A 16,277-nucleotide genomic window follows, 5' to 3' on the forward strand; every position below is an offset into this window, starting at 1 on the left:
CTCTTGAACTGGGGAGCCCAGAACTGGATGCAGTATTCCAGGTGGGGCCTAACCAGGGCAGAGTAGAGGGGGAAGAGAGCTTCCCTGGATCTGCTGACTCCTTGGCAGTGGGATTGTAAGCTCCAGGTGTGTGCTTGGACTTTGGTGATCTCAAAGGTCTCTTCCAACCTCAACAGTTCAACAATCCTGTGACTCTCAATGGCAGGCAGCAGTGAGTTTGCCCTTTAGACTTTTATTAATTGAAACACTTCCCTCCAAAAAGTAATAACCTTGAGTTGGTTCTTTTTAGTCTTTCCCTGCATTCAAGATCAGATCTGAGCTCAGAGACCTCCCCAAGGAAAAGAGAGAGGAATACTGGCAGTGTTTTTAGTGATGTGCTGGTGCTGTACTGCCTTCTGATGTCTGCTTTGAAATGTGTCATTTAGGGATGAAGACATGCAAAGCCTGGCTAGCCTGATGAGTATGAAACAAGCTGATATTGGAAATCTGGATGACTTTGAGGAAGACAATGAAGAAGATGAAGAAAACAGAGTGAACCAAGAGGAAAAGGCTGCAAAAATTACAGGTTGGTGTTGCCATAGGGGTGGTAAAATCCAGTTCCTTTGCTAACTGCCAGCTCTGTCTTGTGGGTTTCAGCTTTCTTGCTGTTGTGTTCCCCCTGAAGAAAATCCAAACCAAAGCCAAGTTTGGAGGAGTTGGATTGAAGAGGAACCCACTCCCAACCCAACCAAGTTTAGTGTCTGTGGATGTGAGAGTGCTGCTTCGTGCAGGGGCCCTGCTGTAATGAGAGCCTGCCCTGAGGAGGTGGCATTTCAGGGGAGCACAGCACCAGTGTGAGCAGAGGAGCTGAAAAATGGGTCGTAAGGGTTGAGAGCAAGGAAGCAGGAGTGGAATAATGAAGGCACTTTGTGGGAATGGCGTCTTGGGTGTGCCATGAGGAGTGCTGAGCTTCTGCTAGGTACCATGGTGATTGCAGGCAGCACAGTGCTTGCCTTTGGGATTGGGGGAGTCTTGTGGAAATGGAATCAGGGCTTGGAGGGAACTGCACAAGAAGGATGTCCATTAGCCTTGAGCCTGCTGAGGCTCAGCAAGGATCAATGCAGAGTCCTGCACCTGGGAAGGAAGAATAAACTGCAGCAGGACAGGTTGGGAGGTGATCTGCTGGGGAGCAGCCCTGTGGAGAAGGAGCTGGCAGTGCTGGTGCACAGCAAGTTCTGCATGGGCAGCAATGTGCCCTCATAGCCAAGAAGGCCAAGGACATCCTGGGGGGCATTAAGAAGAGTGTGGGCAGCAGATCCTGGGAGGTTCTCCTCCTCTACTCTGACCTGGTGAGGTCCCACATGGAATACTGCATCCAGTTCTGGGCTCCCCAGTTCAAGAGGGACGGAGATCTGCTGGAGAGAGTCCAAGGGAGAGCTGCAAGGATGCTGAAGAGCCTGGAGCACTGCTGAGGCTGAGAGCCCTGGGGCTGCTTAGTCTGCAGAGGAGAAGGCTGAGAGGGGACCTGAGCAATGTCTATCAATAGCTGAGGGCTGGAGGTCAGGAAGGAAAGGACAGGGACAGCCTCTGCTCACCTGTGCCCTGTGACAGCACAAGGGGCAGTGGATGGAAACTGCAGCACAGGAAGCTCCACCTCAACATGAGGAAGAACTTCTTGACTGTAAGGGTGCCATAGCCCTGGCTCAGGCTGCCCAGAGAGGTTGTGGAGTCTCCTTCTCTGGAGCCTTTCCAGCCCTGTCTGGATGTGTTCCTGTGTGACCTGTGCTGGATTCTTGCTCTGGCAGGGGTTGGACTGGAAGCTCTCCAGAGGTCCCTTCCAACCCCTAACATACCGTCCCTGGGGCACTTTAAGGCAAGGTTGGACGTGGCACTTGATGCCATGGTCTAGCCTTGAGCTCTGTGGTAAAGGGTTGGACTCGATGATCTGTGAGGTCTCTTCCAACCCTGATGATACTATGATACTATGATACTCTGACCCTGTAATCCTGTGATGTTTGAAGTGAGGTAGGATAACCATGCTTGGATTGTTAATGGAAGTGATCAGCTGTCCAGAGCAGCTGAACTAGTGGGTGCAAATCAGAGCAGGGTGTGAAGATTTTGAGTTGTTGGCAGAGGTCATTGTGCTCCAGATGAGTCCTGTAGGAACTCTTCGTGCTAAAGAACTGGGAAAAGACAAATGAACTTCTGGTGCCAGCCTGGGACCTGCCAGCTCCCATGGAAAATGTCTGTTGAAATACAGGAATCCTGCTTTAGACCTTCTTTAAAAGAATGAGATGGTTGTGAAGTGGCAAGGAGAGGGGCATGGGTGATTGTGCTGTAAAACTACACTCAGCTGCTTTCCAAGAGCTGAAGGGATCCTAAGGCAACTTGAGGCCATTTCCTCTTCTCCTGTCACTTGTTCCCAGGGAGCAGAGCCCAACCCCCACCTGGCTCCAGCCTCCTCTCAGGGAGCTGTACAGAGCCTCCTCTGAGCTCTGCCCTCCGCCTCCTTTACTCCACTAAACACCTCCAGCTCCCTCAGCTGCTCCTCCCCAGTCCTCTTCTCCAGATCCTTCCTCACCTTCCTTGCCCATCTCTGTGCCCTCTCCAGCCCCTCAATGTCCTTTTTGGAGCAAGGGCCCAGAACTGAACCCAGCACTCCAGCTGTGGCCTCCCCAGTGCTGGCTGCAGGAGGACAATCCCTGCCCTGCTCTTGCTGCCCACACCATTGCTGATCCAGGCCAGGCTGTTGCTGTCCTCCTTGGCCAGCTGGGTACAGCCTGGCTCATCCTCAGCCAGCTGTGTATATTATCCTACTTTGGCCTCAGTGTCTTCTCACAGACTCTAGATGAGTTGACTGAAAGACCCTTCTGAAGCCAGATCTGCAGGAGGTGCTGCAGGTGTTTGTCACAGCCACTGCTCCTTTTCTGCAGTGTCCCAAAGCTTTCTGTTTCATTCAGCCCAGAGCTGCAGGTTTCTAGATGAGCAAATATGTCCAGGGCTAGAAGAAGGAGGGAGCCCTGCTGCATGGGGCTCTAGATGGTGCAGGTGAGTTAGGGAAGGCTGCTCCTCTTCCTTCACTTCTTGCTTAACTTTGGGTAGGTGTCTGTGCCTCTGTTTCTTCAGCTCTGAAGGAACTGATGCAACACTGACCTACCTCAAAAGCACCCTGGCATTTGTTGTGCTCTACACAGAGCTGTAGCCATACAGCTGACCTTAACAACAGCCTGCAAGATTTTCTTTTCCACTCAAAGCACTATTTTGATCTGCACAAAAAAAAACCCTGCCTCAATTTCAGGCTTTCTCCCCTTTCTTTCCCAACATTCCTTGTGTCAGTAAGTCCTGTGCAAGAGACAAACCTCCAGCTAACCTCTCTGCTTTGAGCTGGAAGTGTCTGTGGCCACAAAATGTTTCAGATGTGCTGTGCCTATGCAAACTCAGTGACACAGACAGAGGCTGAGAGCACTCTCAGCAAGGCTGCAGATGGCACCAAGCTGAATGGTGTGGTTGATAAGGCTGAAGGATGGGATGGGGACATCCAGAGAGGCCTGGACAGGCTGCAGAGCTGGGCTGAGGAGAACTTCATGAGGTTCAGTAAGGCCAAGGGCAAGGTCCTGCACCTGGGTCAAGGCATCTCTGAACAGCAATGCAGGCTGTGGGTGATGAGATTGAGAGCAGCCCTGCAGAGGACTTGAGGGTGCTGGTGAGGGAGAAGCTGAGCAGGAGCCAGCAATGGGCCCTGGCATCCCAGAGGGCCAAGGGCAGCCTGGGCTGCACCCAAAGCAGTATGACAGGAGATGGAGAGAGAGGATCTTGCCCCTCTGCTGAGACCTCACCTGCAGAGCTGGGGCCAGCTCTGAGACCCAACACAAGAGAGAGCTGGAGTGTTGGAGAGGGTCCAGAGGAGGCCACAGAGATGCTCAGAGGGCTGGAGAGCCTCTGCTATGGGGACAGGCTGGGAGAGTTGGGGCTTTCAGCCTGGAGAAGAGAAGGCTCCAGGGAGACCTTAGAGTTGCATTTCAATTTATGAAGGGGACCTCCAGGCAGTCTGGGGAGGGACTGTTCAGAAGGGCCTGTGGGGATAGGCTGAGGGCAATGGTTTCAGAGCAGGACAGAGTTAGGTTGGACCTGAGGAGGAAGTTGTGCAGAAGGAGAGTGGTGAGACACTGGCACAGGCTGCCCAGGGCTGTGCTTGAGACCCTGTCCCTGCAGACCTTCAAGCTCAGCCTTGCTGTGTCCCTGTGCAGCCTGCTCTAGCTGGAGGTGTCCCTGCTGAGTGCACAGGGGGGTGGGGAAGATGCCCTTGGAGGGTCCCTGCCAACCCAATGCAGTCTGTGGCTGTATGTTGATAAGAAATGAGTTCCAAGCTCCCAGCACCACCTTGGCTGAAGCACTACTCTCCAGCTGAAGCCTGCAGGAACCTGTCTCCTGTCTGCCATAGGCAGACATGTGAGAAGCACAGGTCCTGCCCCTCATGTTGTAAGTGAGACAGCCTCGTGGTGAAGTTCACAGCTGCCTGCTGCTGCACCTGCCCAGGAGCACAGTGTCTGTCCTGGGGCACCACATGGCCTCAGCAAGGTGCCCACGTGCTGCCTGTTGCAGGAGGCTGAATTTCAAGAGCAGGTTTCTGCAGAGCACCACCTGTAACCCTTCCTCTCCTGTCACAGCCTGAGACTTTCAGGCTGCTGCTGTCAGTAGCACCAAGCTGCTTTAAAAAAAAATAAGAGGTAGAGGAAAGAAAAGAGAGGAGGGAAAAAAACCCAACCATGCAGCTAAGCAAGGCAGAGCAAAGCAGAGATTTATATGCCATGCTTGTAGAACAAGCTAATATCCCTTTGTAGATAATGAGATTTATAGAAGATAATGTGGGACATAAATCTTCAGCCTCCCATCTGCACACCCTCCAAAATATGACATAAACCATTTAACATTGTAATGAGGAGCACTGGAGTGCAGAGGCAGCTGTTTGGCTTGGCAGATGGGCCCAGGTGATTCAGACCACATCAAAGAATTCTTCTCCCCTCCTTTTTTTTTTAACAGCTCTCAGCTTAATTTGTTTCTTTTCTGACAGTAAAAATGGGATTGTAATTGTTTTGGGGTTGCTTCCCCTCCCCCTCCCCCCCCCCCCCCCCCCCCCCCCCCCGTGCTGGCATAACGAACTGTAAATCACCTCAGCAGCTGAGCTCAGGGCAGTTGGTTTGTGCTCAGCTCCTGTGAGGTTAGCTCAGCTTTCCTGGAGGGCACCAAGGTGTCCACTGTTGGGTGTTGGTGAGTTCTGAGCTCTGCCTGTCAGCTGGGACTCAGAAAGCTTAAGAGCTGTGGGGCACTTTGGGTGCTATGGGCAGCAGCCTTGTGTGTGGCAGCGGGAAGAGCTCTGGGTGGAGAGCCAGGGAATGGCTCAGGCTGGAAGGGACCTCAGAGATCACCTACCAGGGGCAGGGACACCTCAACTGGGCTTGATTGCCCAAGGCCTTATGCAGTCTGGCCTTCAGTGCCTTGATACTGTCAGATTCTACCAGCAGGTCCATTCAGAGTGCATCCTCTTGGCACAGGATCCATTCAGCCTGTGTCCTGCTGGCATGAGATCCATTCAGAGTGCATCCTCTTGGCACAGGATCCATTCAGTGTGTGTCCTGCCAGCAGGAGATCTGTTCAGAGTGTGTCCTCTTGGCACAGGATCCATTCAGCCTGTGTCCTGCTGGCATGAGATCCATTCAGAGTGCATCCTCTTGGCACAGGATCCATTTATCCTGTGTCCTGCCAGCAGGAGATCCAATAGTGTGTCCTCCTGGCACAGGATCCATCCGAAGTGCATCCTCTTGGCACAGGATCCATTCAGCCTGCGTCCTGCTGGCATGAGATCCATTCAGAGTGCATCCTCTTGGCACAGGATCCATTTAGCCTGTGTCCTGCCAGCAGGAGATCCAATAGTGTGTCCTCCTGGCACAGGATCCATCCGAAGTGCATCTTCTTGGCACAGAATCCACTCAGTGTGTGTCCTGCTGGCAGGGGATCCATTCGGAGTGCATCTTCTTGGCACAGAATCCACTCAGTGTGTGTCCTGCTGGCAGGGGATCCATTTGGAGTGCATGCTGCTGGCACAGGACCGACCCTATCCCTTGGAAATATTGGATGAATGCAGTGATTGGAGCTGAGGATTGTTTGGAAGTAGTGGATGGATTCTGCTGCAGGAGGGAATTTGGTGGTGGCAGGTGGTGAGTGAAATCAGCAGTGCTGGGGGTGTCTGAGGGTGTAAGCTGCATGGCTGTGGGTTGGGTTTCTGTGGCCTTAAGGCTCTGGAAGGGAGGTGAAATGTTCTGGGGCTCTTCTGACGTCGACTGACAAAGGTTTGAGATTCAGATTGTCTTCAGGAGCAGGGAAAAGTCTCTAAATGGCATCTGGTACAGCTGATTGTGATCTCCTCTCATAGAAGCAATTGCTGCTGCTGCAGCAGGAAGCAGCCAGGCTTGGTTGGTGTCTGTGGGCTGGGTTCCTCTTCAATTCTCCCTGGAACACCTCCCCAGCTGCTTTGCTGCAGGGAGCCACTGGCCAAGAGGCCTCTCCAGGTGTTCTTCTGCTTCACTCTGTCTTCTTTCCCCCCTTCTCTGCCACTCAGTAACAGTGCATGTGCCACTCGTGTTTCACTAAATGCCCTTTTGCCTCACCTGTGTCTCGACTGGTTTCTATTCACAGAAATTGTAAACCAGTTGAATGCTCTGAGCAGCTTAGATGAAGATCAAGATGACTGCATAAAGCGAGCAAATATGCCTTCAGCTAAATCAGCCAGTTCCTCTGAAGGTCTATGAGCTTTCCTCCTTTCTTTCTCTTTCTGATTGTCTGTATTTACTGTGACCTCCTCCCTTTGGGCTCCTGCTTGTGTTCAGCTGTCAGCTTTTATCTCCGTGCTTACACCCAGCAGGGCTCTCAGTCGCTTCTAGCTAACAACTGGCTAGAGAAAGAGCCCTGCCTCCTCCAAAGCTCCATTCTCACCTGCTCACGAACACAAAAGGCACAGAAGCTTCTTTTGCAAACCTCCAAAAGCCCTGAGTTGTGCAGTCAGGAATACTCCACCTCTCTGCCATGGGAAAAGGTTCCCCTCTGTGACTTTTACCTGCATGTCCCACCCCCAAAAGTCACAACTCCTGCCCCTAGTTAACACATCAGCGAAGAGCCAAACCCAGGAACCGCTGTCTTTAGCCTTGTTAGATGTTCTGCACCACTGGATGAGTGAAGACCCTGGCAGGCTTTCCTGGGAGGCACTTCTGTTCCCTTAACGTCCTGAGCAGCCAATAGAAGCTTCATTCCTTTCCCTTTTCCATTTTCCCCTCCCTTGTTGCTGTAGGGTTGTGTGGTCCCTGCCATGCCCTGGCAGAGTGTTTCAGGAGGCTGTTGGTGCAGAGGTTGTTGTTAAAGCTTGAAGCAATGCCAGAGGGACACTTTGGATCTGTACTAAACCCACATTCCTCCTTGCTTGCAGAGCTTATCAATAAGCTGAACTTCCTGGATGAAGAGGAGCAAGACCTGGCCAACTCCAGCATGAACCCCTTTGGTGATCCTGAGGCAGCAGAGTTCAATCCTTTTGGTGACCCTGATGTGGAAGGTAATTGCTTTGGTTTACAGGAGTCTTTGCTGCATGGAGCTGCTGCCTGACACCAGATGCAGGAAAAGTCTGCGGTTAGGGCATGAAGCACTGGGGCAGCAGTGGCAAAATCCTCAGGACTTGTTCCTCTCAATGGATTTTTGCAGCTAGAAAAGATGGCTCTCATTGTTTTACTCTCCAGAGTGCAGCAGAGTTCTCCTTGCAAAGCTCTGCAGGCCTCTGAGGGCTTTGCAGAGCTTCATAGAATGGGTTAGGATGGCATCAGAATGGTGAGTGTGGGAAGGGACTTTCAGAGATCATCCAGCTCAACTCCCCTGCCAGAGCAGGGGCACTCAGGAACACATCCAGGTGGCATTGGAAAGGCTCCAGAGGAGACTCCACAACCTCTCTGGGCAGCCTGCTCCAGGCCTCCAGCACCCTCACAGAAAACAACTTTCTCCTCATCTTGAGGTGGAAACTTCTGGATTCCAGCTTGTGCCTGTTGTTCCTTGTGCTGTCACTGGGCACCACCAAACAGAGCCTGGCACCTTCATCCTGACCCCCACCCCTCAGGTATTTATAGATGTTAGTAAGAGCCCTCTCCATCCAACCAGTCTCCAACTCTGCCAGGGCTGGGGCTAAGCCATGGCCCTCAGCACCACAGCTCTGCCTCTTTCAAACACCTCCAGCCATGGGTATTCAACTATCTCCCTCAGCAGCCTCTGCCAGCCTTTGATAATCCTCTAAGTTAAGAGGTTTCTTCTCATCTCCAACCTAAACCTGCCCTGGGACACCTTGAGGCCATTTCCTCTCCTCCTGTCACTTGTTCACAGGGAGCAAAGCCCAACCCCAGCTGGCTCCAGCCTCCTCTCAGGCAGCTGGAGAGAGCAATGAGCTCTGCCCTCAGACTCCTCTTCTCCACACTAAACACCCCCAGCTCCCTCAGCTGCTCCTCCCCAGCCCTCTTCTCCAGACCCTCCCCCAGCTTCCTTGCCCTTCTCTGCACTCTCTCCATGTCTCTTTGGTGTGCAGCCCTAGGCAGAGAGCTGTGGGCAGCAGTGCTGAGCTGGGTGTGTGTGAGACGTTCCTCCCACACGTTGTCACCATCGCCCAATAGCCGCCAGAGTGGCTGTGACTGGCTTCCTCCTGCCTGCCAGAAGGTGTTCGTGTGCTGGGAGGGCTGGAGCTGCACCCTGGAGGTCTGCCTGGCAGCACTGAGCAGGTTGGCAGAGCTGTGAGGCTGCAGGCTTTCAGAGCAAGAGTGGGACAGTCTGGTGTGGCATTTTTAAAGCTTCTACTTTAGGATCAGTGGCTCCTCAGGGATTCTTCTGGGCACCTCAGACGGCTCAGAGGAGTGCTGGCTCAGCCCCGTGGGGAACATTGGCTATCTTCACCTGCACCTCACTGCATTCACTTGGATCTGGATGTCTGAAGCTGCACAAACACTGCAGCTGTCCTCCCAGGGCCACCCTGTTTGGTTCCCTGGGTATATCCCAGAATGCCAGGTTGGAAGGGACCCCAAGGGTCATCTAGTGCAGTCCTTCTAGGTGATGGTGTAGTTAACCATCCATATTATTACCTCATGATTTAGGACATTGCTTCTGCTTTGGGACCTCAATGGAACTTTTGCTGCTGCCATCTCTGTGCAGGAAGCTCTTTGCAACTACAGCTGCTTGGTTGCTTTTGCATCCTTAAGTGTATGTGACCTTTTTGGTGGCCACATCAGGAGCTCGGGAGCATGACAGGCTCTGAGTAAGTTGCAGACTTTCTCCTGCAGGCTAAAAAAGTCACATCTCCTGTTTCACTTGGCTTATGAATTGCTTGAAGCAAGAGATCAACCTTCCATGCTTGCAGAGGTGATTTCTCTACCCAGCATGTGTTGGTCTGCTTCATATTTTCGTTGGGACAAGGCAAAGGCTTGAAATTAGATTTTGGGAAAGTTCATAGGTTCATAGAATGGGTTAGGTTGGAAGGCACCTTCAAGACCATCCAGTTCCAACTCCCTGCCATGGGCAGGAACACCTCCCAGCAGCCCAAGGTGATGTGGCCTCATCCAACCTGGCCTTCAACACCTCCAGGCAGGGGGCAGCCACAACCTCCCTGGGCAACCTGTGCCAGTGTATCCCCAGCCTCACTCTCAACAATTTCTTCCTCATCTCCAGTCTCAATCTTCACTCCTCAAACTTCAATCCGTTCCCTCTCATCCTGTCACTCTCTGCCCTTGTCCAGAGTCCCTCTCTAGCTCTCCTGGAGCCCCTTCAGGTACTGGAAGTTGCTCTAAGGTCTCCCTGGAGCCTTCTCTTCTCCAGGCTGAACAGCCCCAACTCTCCCAGCCTATTCCCACAGGGGAGGTTCTCCAGCCCTCTGAGCATCTTTGTGGCCTCCTTTTGACCCCCTCCAGCAGCTCCATGTTCAGAGTCTTTCCATGTAATGTGTTCCTTAATTTCTGCAAAATGTGCTGAGCAGGCATCTGGAGCCTCCCTGCCCAAGAGTTTTGCCATCAGCCACTATCTCCAGTTGACAACAGTATTCCAGGGATATTTCCAGGATGCCTGTGTCCTGTGTGCCTGTGGTGTGAATGTCAGCCTGAGGACAGCCACTCCAGCCGCAGCAGATCCTTGTTTCCTAGGCAGATATTTCTTGTGCAGATACTTTCCCTTTGTCTTCCCAATCCTGGAATTGAGTGCCCCTGGGAATGGAGAGACAGTGAAGGCAGGAGTGCTCCCAGCATCCCTGTGCACACTGTGGGTGCAGAGCAGAGCTGGGGCTCATCAGCGAGCTGGCCCTGGCTACTTCTGTGCTTCACAAAGCCCTCGGTGGAGCTGATCTTACATGCACAGTCCAGTCAGTCTGCAAAGGACAACTGACTTCATGAGAGCCTTCAGCTGTGCTCCTTGGTTGGCTTCTCGGGCTCTATCTGTATGTAGCAGGTCAGCTGGTGGTTAGAAATCTGGGAAATCACAAATAGCCTCTCTGAAGAGTTTATCTCTGCAGGTTCCTGCTGCACAACATGTAACTGGTCGTGTGAGAACTGCCTCTTCCTTTGGCTTGTACTCCTAGAAGCACAGAATCATTTGGGTTGGAAAAGACCTTGCAGATCTTGGTCTCTTCTCCCAGGTAACCAGTGACAGGATGGGAGAAAATGGCCTTAAGCTGTACCAGGGCAGCTTTAGGTTGGGAATATTTTGCTGCCAACAGTGCTCAAGCAGTGGAAGAGGCTGCCCAGGGAGGTGGTCGAGTTCCCATCCCTGGAGGTGTTCAAAAAGCTGTGGATGTGGTGCTTCAGGAGGCAGTGGATCAGTCATGGTGGTTGGGTATGGTTGGACTGGATGTTCTTGGAGGTCTGTTCCAACCTCAGTGATTCTCTGATCCTCCAGCCCAGGTGGTCTCTAACTGCTAAGGCTGGGGTAACCCATGGCCCTCAGCACCATATCTCTGCCTTGTTGAAATGCCTCCAGCAAGACTCTAAGATGAGTTCATTTCCGTGCCCAGTTGATTTCATGTGGGAAGGGCAGCACTGAGCACCCTGCAGAGCTCCAGCTGCTTTTTCACAAAGTAGGGAATGCAGCTGTTGAGGCTGTATGTGGCCAATGCAAGGACCCCACTGAGGACCTGAGATATGCAAGTAGATGCTGGCCTTGCCTCCCCTTCCATGTCAACCAGCATGTACCCGAGTGTGGTGTTTGCGGAGCTCTGAGCTCCCCACAGTGTGTGCCATGCTGCAGATGGCAGCAGTGCTGTCAGAAATGCCCAACCCCAGACTCCCTCCAGGGTAGTCCTAAGGAGAGCAGGATGGGGACCCATAGAAGGACTCTACTCTTGTCCCTTCTCCCTTATCTGGGGAAAGACAGCCCCATGGATCAGTTCAGATTTGGGCTGTCCTGATGGAGAGCAGCCCTGGGAAAAGGACCTGGGAATGCTGGTGGACAGCAGGATGACCGTGAGCCAACAAGGTGCCCTTGTGGACAAGAGGACCAAGGGCATCCTGGGTACATCAAGAAGAGTGTGTCCAGCAGGTCAAGGAAAGTTCTCATCTGCCTCTGCTCTACTTTGCTGAGGCCTCATCTAGAGCACTGGGTCCAGCTCTGGGCTCCCCAGCTCCAGAAGGACAGGGAACCACTGGAGAGAGTCCAGCAGAGAGCCCCTGAGCTGCTGAGGGCACTGAACATCACCTTGTGAGGAAAAGCTGAGAGTCTTGAAACTGTTCAGCCTGGGGAAGAGCAGCCTGAGGGGCATCTCAGCAATGCTGAGCAATAGCTGAAGGCTGAGGGTCAGCAGGATGCAGCCAGACTCTGAGCAGTGGTGCCCAGGGGCAGGGCAAGGGGCAATGGATACAGACCCAGGAGGTAGCATAGGAACAGAAGGGACAAATTCTTCCCTGTGAGGATGGTGGAGTAGTGGGACAGGCTGCCCAGAGAGGCTGTGGAGCCTCCATCTCTGGAGGCCTTCCAGACCCACCTGGACGTGTCCCTGAGGGATTGACTCTGGGTGAGCCTGCTCTGGCAGGGGATGGGACTGGATGCTCTCCACAGGTCCTCTGCAGCCTCTGCCTTGCTGGCCTGCAGTGATCGTTCCTGCTGCAGTGTGATGTGCTGCTGGAGCCAGCAGCGCCTGAGAGCAGCAGCATCAGAACCCAGGTGGGTCATGGCCAGGCCAGGCCTTATGCTTTCTAGAAGTCCTGGGCAGACACATTTTATGCTGTGCTGGCTGCTCACATCCCCCTGGTGACTCCGTGCCTGGCAGTAGTGCAGGAAAGGGCATCACTAAATACCTTTCACGTGTGGCACCTCCTTTCATCCTGTGCCAGGGGGCAAGAGGTGTGTGAAATGTTGTGGTGGGGTTTGGGGTTGTTTTTCAGGGCCGTGTCACAAGATGTTTGTGTTACAACAGGGCAGGTGGGTTGAAGGGCAGGGTAATTTCTGGCGATCCTCTGGGAACTGGGAGCCTGATTGTGCAGATAGGTATTGCCAGGGTGATTACTGTCACGAGCAGCCTTGTTCAGTGGAGTTAGGGCAAGTCCTGCTTCCAGAATCTGGCACAGGAGCTGCTGCTGCTGCTGTAGTAATACTGCTGCCTCTCCTCTTGTCACTCCTACCCCTGTGGCTTTATTACTTAACCATGCCACAGTTACTGTGAGTTTGACCCTTGGAGTGCCAGCTGTGTCAGTGTGGAGAGCATGGAAGCCTGGGTTTGCAGCTGGGATGGATGGGGAAAGCAGGGGGATCTGTGCCTGAGTCCTTAGTGGAAAATCAGCTCCAAAAGGACAAGAAGCCCCTTCTAAGGTGTTGCATGTTCAGCACCCCCCAAGGCACTTCCCAGCAACTTTAGGTCCTTGAGAAAATAGAAATGGGTAGAGAAGGTGGCAACAGCTGAAGCTTGAGGAGTGGTGTTGAATCCTTGTCCTAGCAGTTTAATTTGTTCCTGGATTCACAAAATGCCTTGGGTTGGAAAGGATCATCCAGTGCCAACCCCCTGCCATGGGCAGGGACACCTTCCAGCAGCCCAGGGTGCTCAAGGCCTCATCCAGCTTGGCCTTCAACACCTCCAGGGAGAGGGCAGCCACAGCCTCCCTGGGCAATCTGTGCCAGTGCCTCCCCACCCTCAATCTCAGGAATTTGTTCCTTGTCTCTACTCTGTCTCCCCTCTCCCAGCTCAAAGCCATTGTCCCTTCTGGCACTTGTAGCCCTTGTCCAAAGTCCTTCCCCAGCGCTCCTGCAATCTCTTCAGGTACTGGAAGCTGCTGTAAGATCTCCCTGGAGCCTTCTCTTCTCCAGGCTGAACAGCCCCAACTCTCCCAGCCTGTCCCCACAGCAGAGGTTCTCCAGCCCTTGTGGAGAGGCTCAGAAAGTGAAGACCAACATTTGACATAAAAGACAATCCTGAAGGGTTTCAGAGCTCCCTCCTGGGACACAGCCTGGTTGGGTTCTTGTTGCTGGACCCTTGTTGGGATCCTCCTCCCTGTGGGGACATTGAAGGAAGCAGAGTGGGGTGAAATTTAAATACCCTAGAATTTGGAATATGCTGAGAGAGCTGTGGTAGTTCAGCCTGCAGATGACTCCAGGGGGATCTTAGAGCTGCATTTCAATATGTGAACAGAGCCTATGGGAAGGCTGCAGAGGACTTCTTCTAAGGATGTTTGTGGAGTCTCTTCACTCATCCCAAAGCAGAGTTTCTCTGAGCACTGAGCTGCCTGTGGAAGGCCAAGCCTGTAGTTAGTGTTGAGCCAGTGAACAAGAGAAACAATTTTGTCCTAGTTAGGGTTACAGCACTTGATCCACAGTGTTGAAACAGAAGGAATTTCAAAAACCATTTGCATTGTCCCTAAGCAAATATCAGACTTAAACACAAGCTTAACTCATCAGCTCCAGGAGCCAGGCAAAAGGCAAATCAGAAATGAAAGCTAAGTGTAGCAGAGAATGGCTTGGGTGGGAAGGGTCCTCAGAGCTCATCGACCCCTGCCATGCCCAGGGACATCTCTCAGATAGGCTCAGCTGCTCAAGGCCACATCCAGCCTGGCCTTCAACACCCTCAGGGAGGAGGCAGCCACAGCCTCCCTAAAAAGCCTGTGCCATAGTCTCACCACCCTTCTATTGAAGAATTTCTTTCTCAGCTCCAGTCTAACTCTGTTCTCTCTCAGCTCCAAACCATTCCCCCTTGGCCTGTCTCCAGACACCCTCAGCACAAGTCCATCTGCAGCCTTCCTGCAGGATCCCTTCAGGCACTGGTAGGCAGCTCTAAGATCCCTGGAGCCGCCTTCTCTCCAGGCTGCACTCCCCAGCTCCCTCAGCCTGTGCTCATCCCTTGGAGCATCTTTGTGGCCTCCTCTGGCCCCACTCCAGCAGCTCTGTGTCCTTCTGCTGCTGGGCACAGCAGAGCTGGAGGCAGGATTGGAGGTGAGGTCTGAGCAGAGCCACGGGGCACAATCCCCTCTCTTGGCCTGCTGCTCACACTGCTCTGGCTGCAGCCAGCACACAGCTGCCTGCTGGGCTGCATGAGGGCACTGCTGGCTCCCGGGGAGCTGCTCAGCAGCCACCACCTCCAAGGCTCTTTCTTTAGGGATGCTCTCAGCCCACTCTGCACCCAGCCTGGATTTGTTCTTGGGTATGCCTGACCCAGCTGCAGGACCTTGTCCTTTAACTTGTTGAACCTCATGCAGTTGGCATCTCTTCATCCACTCACTAAATGTGTAGGTAACACTTGAGTGGTATTTCAAGGACCAGGAGCTGCAGTCCTGCATGTCTATGCAATGAGACTGAGATCTGGCTCACCTGATTTTAGACATGAAGAATTAGCTCTGTGGCTGGAAAGGGTTTAGTTCAGCTCCAGACACCCACACTGGGAACATCTCAGAGCAAGCAGATTGAAACTTCCCCTTGCTCTGACTGCCTGGAGTGATGTAAGCAAGCCAGTCTAGAACTTCTTTAGCAGTTGGAGCTTAAAATCAGTGAACCCCCCCCCACATTTAAACACTTGGGCTCTGCTCAGCCTCCAGTACTGGCAAAGGATTCCTGCTGCCTTTGCTCAGATCTGTGTTTTTAGGAACTTCTGCCTTGGATGATTTCTTTTCCCTTGTCACTTAACCTGGAGACCTTCAGTATTATTTTATGGTAGCTTTCTCTGAAGCATCTTTCAGATCTGGGCTTGTGAACAAATCACCAAAGGTAAACTGGGGTGTGAGCTCGATATGCATCACTGCTGTGCTGTCCCTGCCCTTCCTCCCGGGGTCCCTGCCCTTTGCCAGAGGGATGAGCTCGGCTTGGCTCTGGGACAGCAGCAAACACAGGCACTGCAGCTACACACCCTGACTGAGCCAGGAGGACTCTGTCTGCGTGGCCATCTCCTGAACCTCACCTGAAATGGTGCTTTATGACTTAGGAACAATTTCTTTGCTGCAAGAGTGTTGAATCCTTGTCCTAGCAGTTTAATTTGTTCCTGGATTCACAGAATGCCTGGGGTTGGAAGGGATCATCCAGTGCCAACCTCCTGCCATGGGCAGGGACAACTTCCAGCAGCCCAGGATGCACAGGCTGCCCAGGGAGGTGGTGGAGTCCCCATGCCTGGAGGTGTTCCAGAACCATATGGCCATGACACTTGGGGGCAGGGTTTAATGGCCATGGTGGTGTTGGGTTGAAGGTTGGACTGGGTGATTCTGTGACACTGAGGTGAGGCATAACCAGCTTAAACTGTAGCAGAAGCTCTGGTTTAGCACTAGGTAAGACTGATACTGCAAAACCAACTGTTGTTTTTTTTACTGAGAGGCAGAATGATTTTGGTTAATGCTTTTAAGGATTAAATCATTTTAGAATGACATCATTTTGGTAGTGTAATGACTGGTCATTAAGCATGGTGATCTGGAAGGTCCCTGACAACCCAAACCGTTCTATGACAAGAACTTGTGATTTCACTCCCTCTTTATCTCATACCAGTCCATGTTTAGTGTCTGATGTCCTTTCCTTCTCAGCTTTTGGGTTTGAAACTGAGAGCTGTGTTCTGCTCTGGTGAGACCTCACCTACAGTGCTGTGTCCACCTCTGGAGCCAGCTCAAGAGAGATACAGAACTGCTGGAGTGGGTCCAGAGAAAGCCACAGAGATGCTCAGAGGGCTGGAGTGCCTATGGGTGGGGACAGGCTGGGAGAGTTGGGGCTGTTCAGCCTGGAGTGGAAAAGGCTCCAGGGGACACCTCAGAGCTGCATTTCAGTATCTGAAGGGGACTCCAGGC

General features: G+C 52.7%; 1 protein-coding gene across 7 annotated transcripts in view; it reads left to right on the top strand.

The window, feature by feature from the left end:
- EHBP1 (EH domain binding protein 1) overlaps positions 1-16,277 on the top strand; it is a 261,387-nt gene that overhangs the window by 85,732 nt on the left and 159,378 nt on the right. For 4 of the 7 annotated variants that reach the window (XM_064146293.1, XM_064146294.1, XM_064146297.1 and 1 more), the window contains exons 7-9: positions 426-565; positions 6,673-6,777; positions 7,457-7,579. In XM_064146293.1, coding sequence (XP_064002363.1) covers positions 426-565; positions 6,673-6,777; positions 7,457-7,579 — 368 coding nt within the window. The remainder of the gene's footprint in view (positions 1-425; positions 566-6,672; positions 6,778-7,456; positions 7,580-16,277) is intronic. The other 3 variants (XM_064146295.1, XM_064146296.1, XM_064146299.1) reach the window with 1 other exon arrangement.

Source organism: Pogoniulus pusillus, chromosome 7, assembly GCF_015220805.1.
Source record: "Pogoniulus pusillus isolate bPogPus1 chromosome 7, bPogPus1.pri, whole genome shotgun sequence".
NCBI classification, from domain to species: domain Eukaryota; kingdom Metazoa; phylum Chordata; class Aves; order Piciformes; family Lybiidae; genus Pogoniulus; species Pogoniulus pusillus.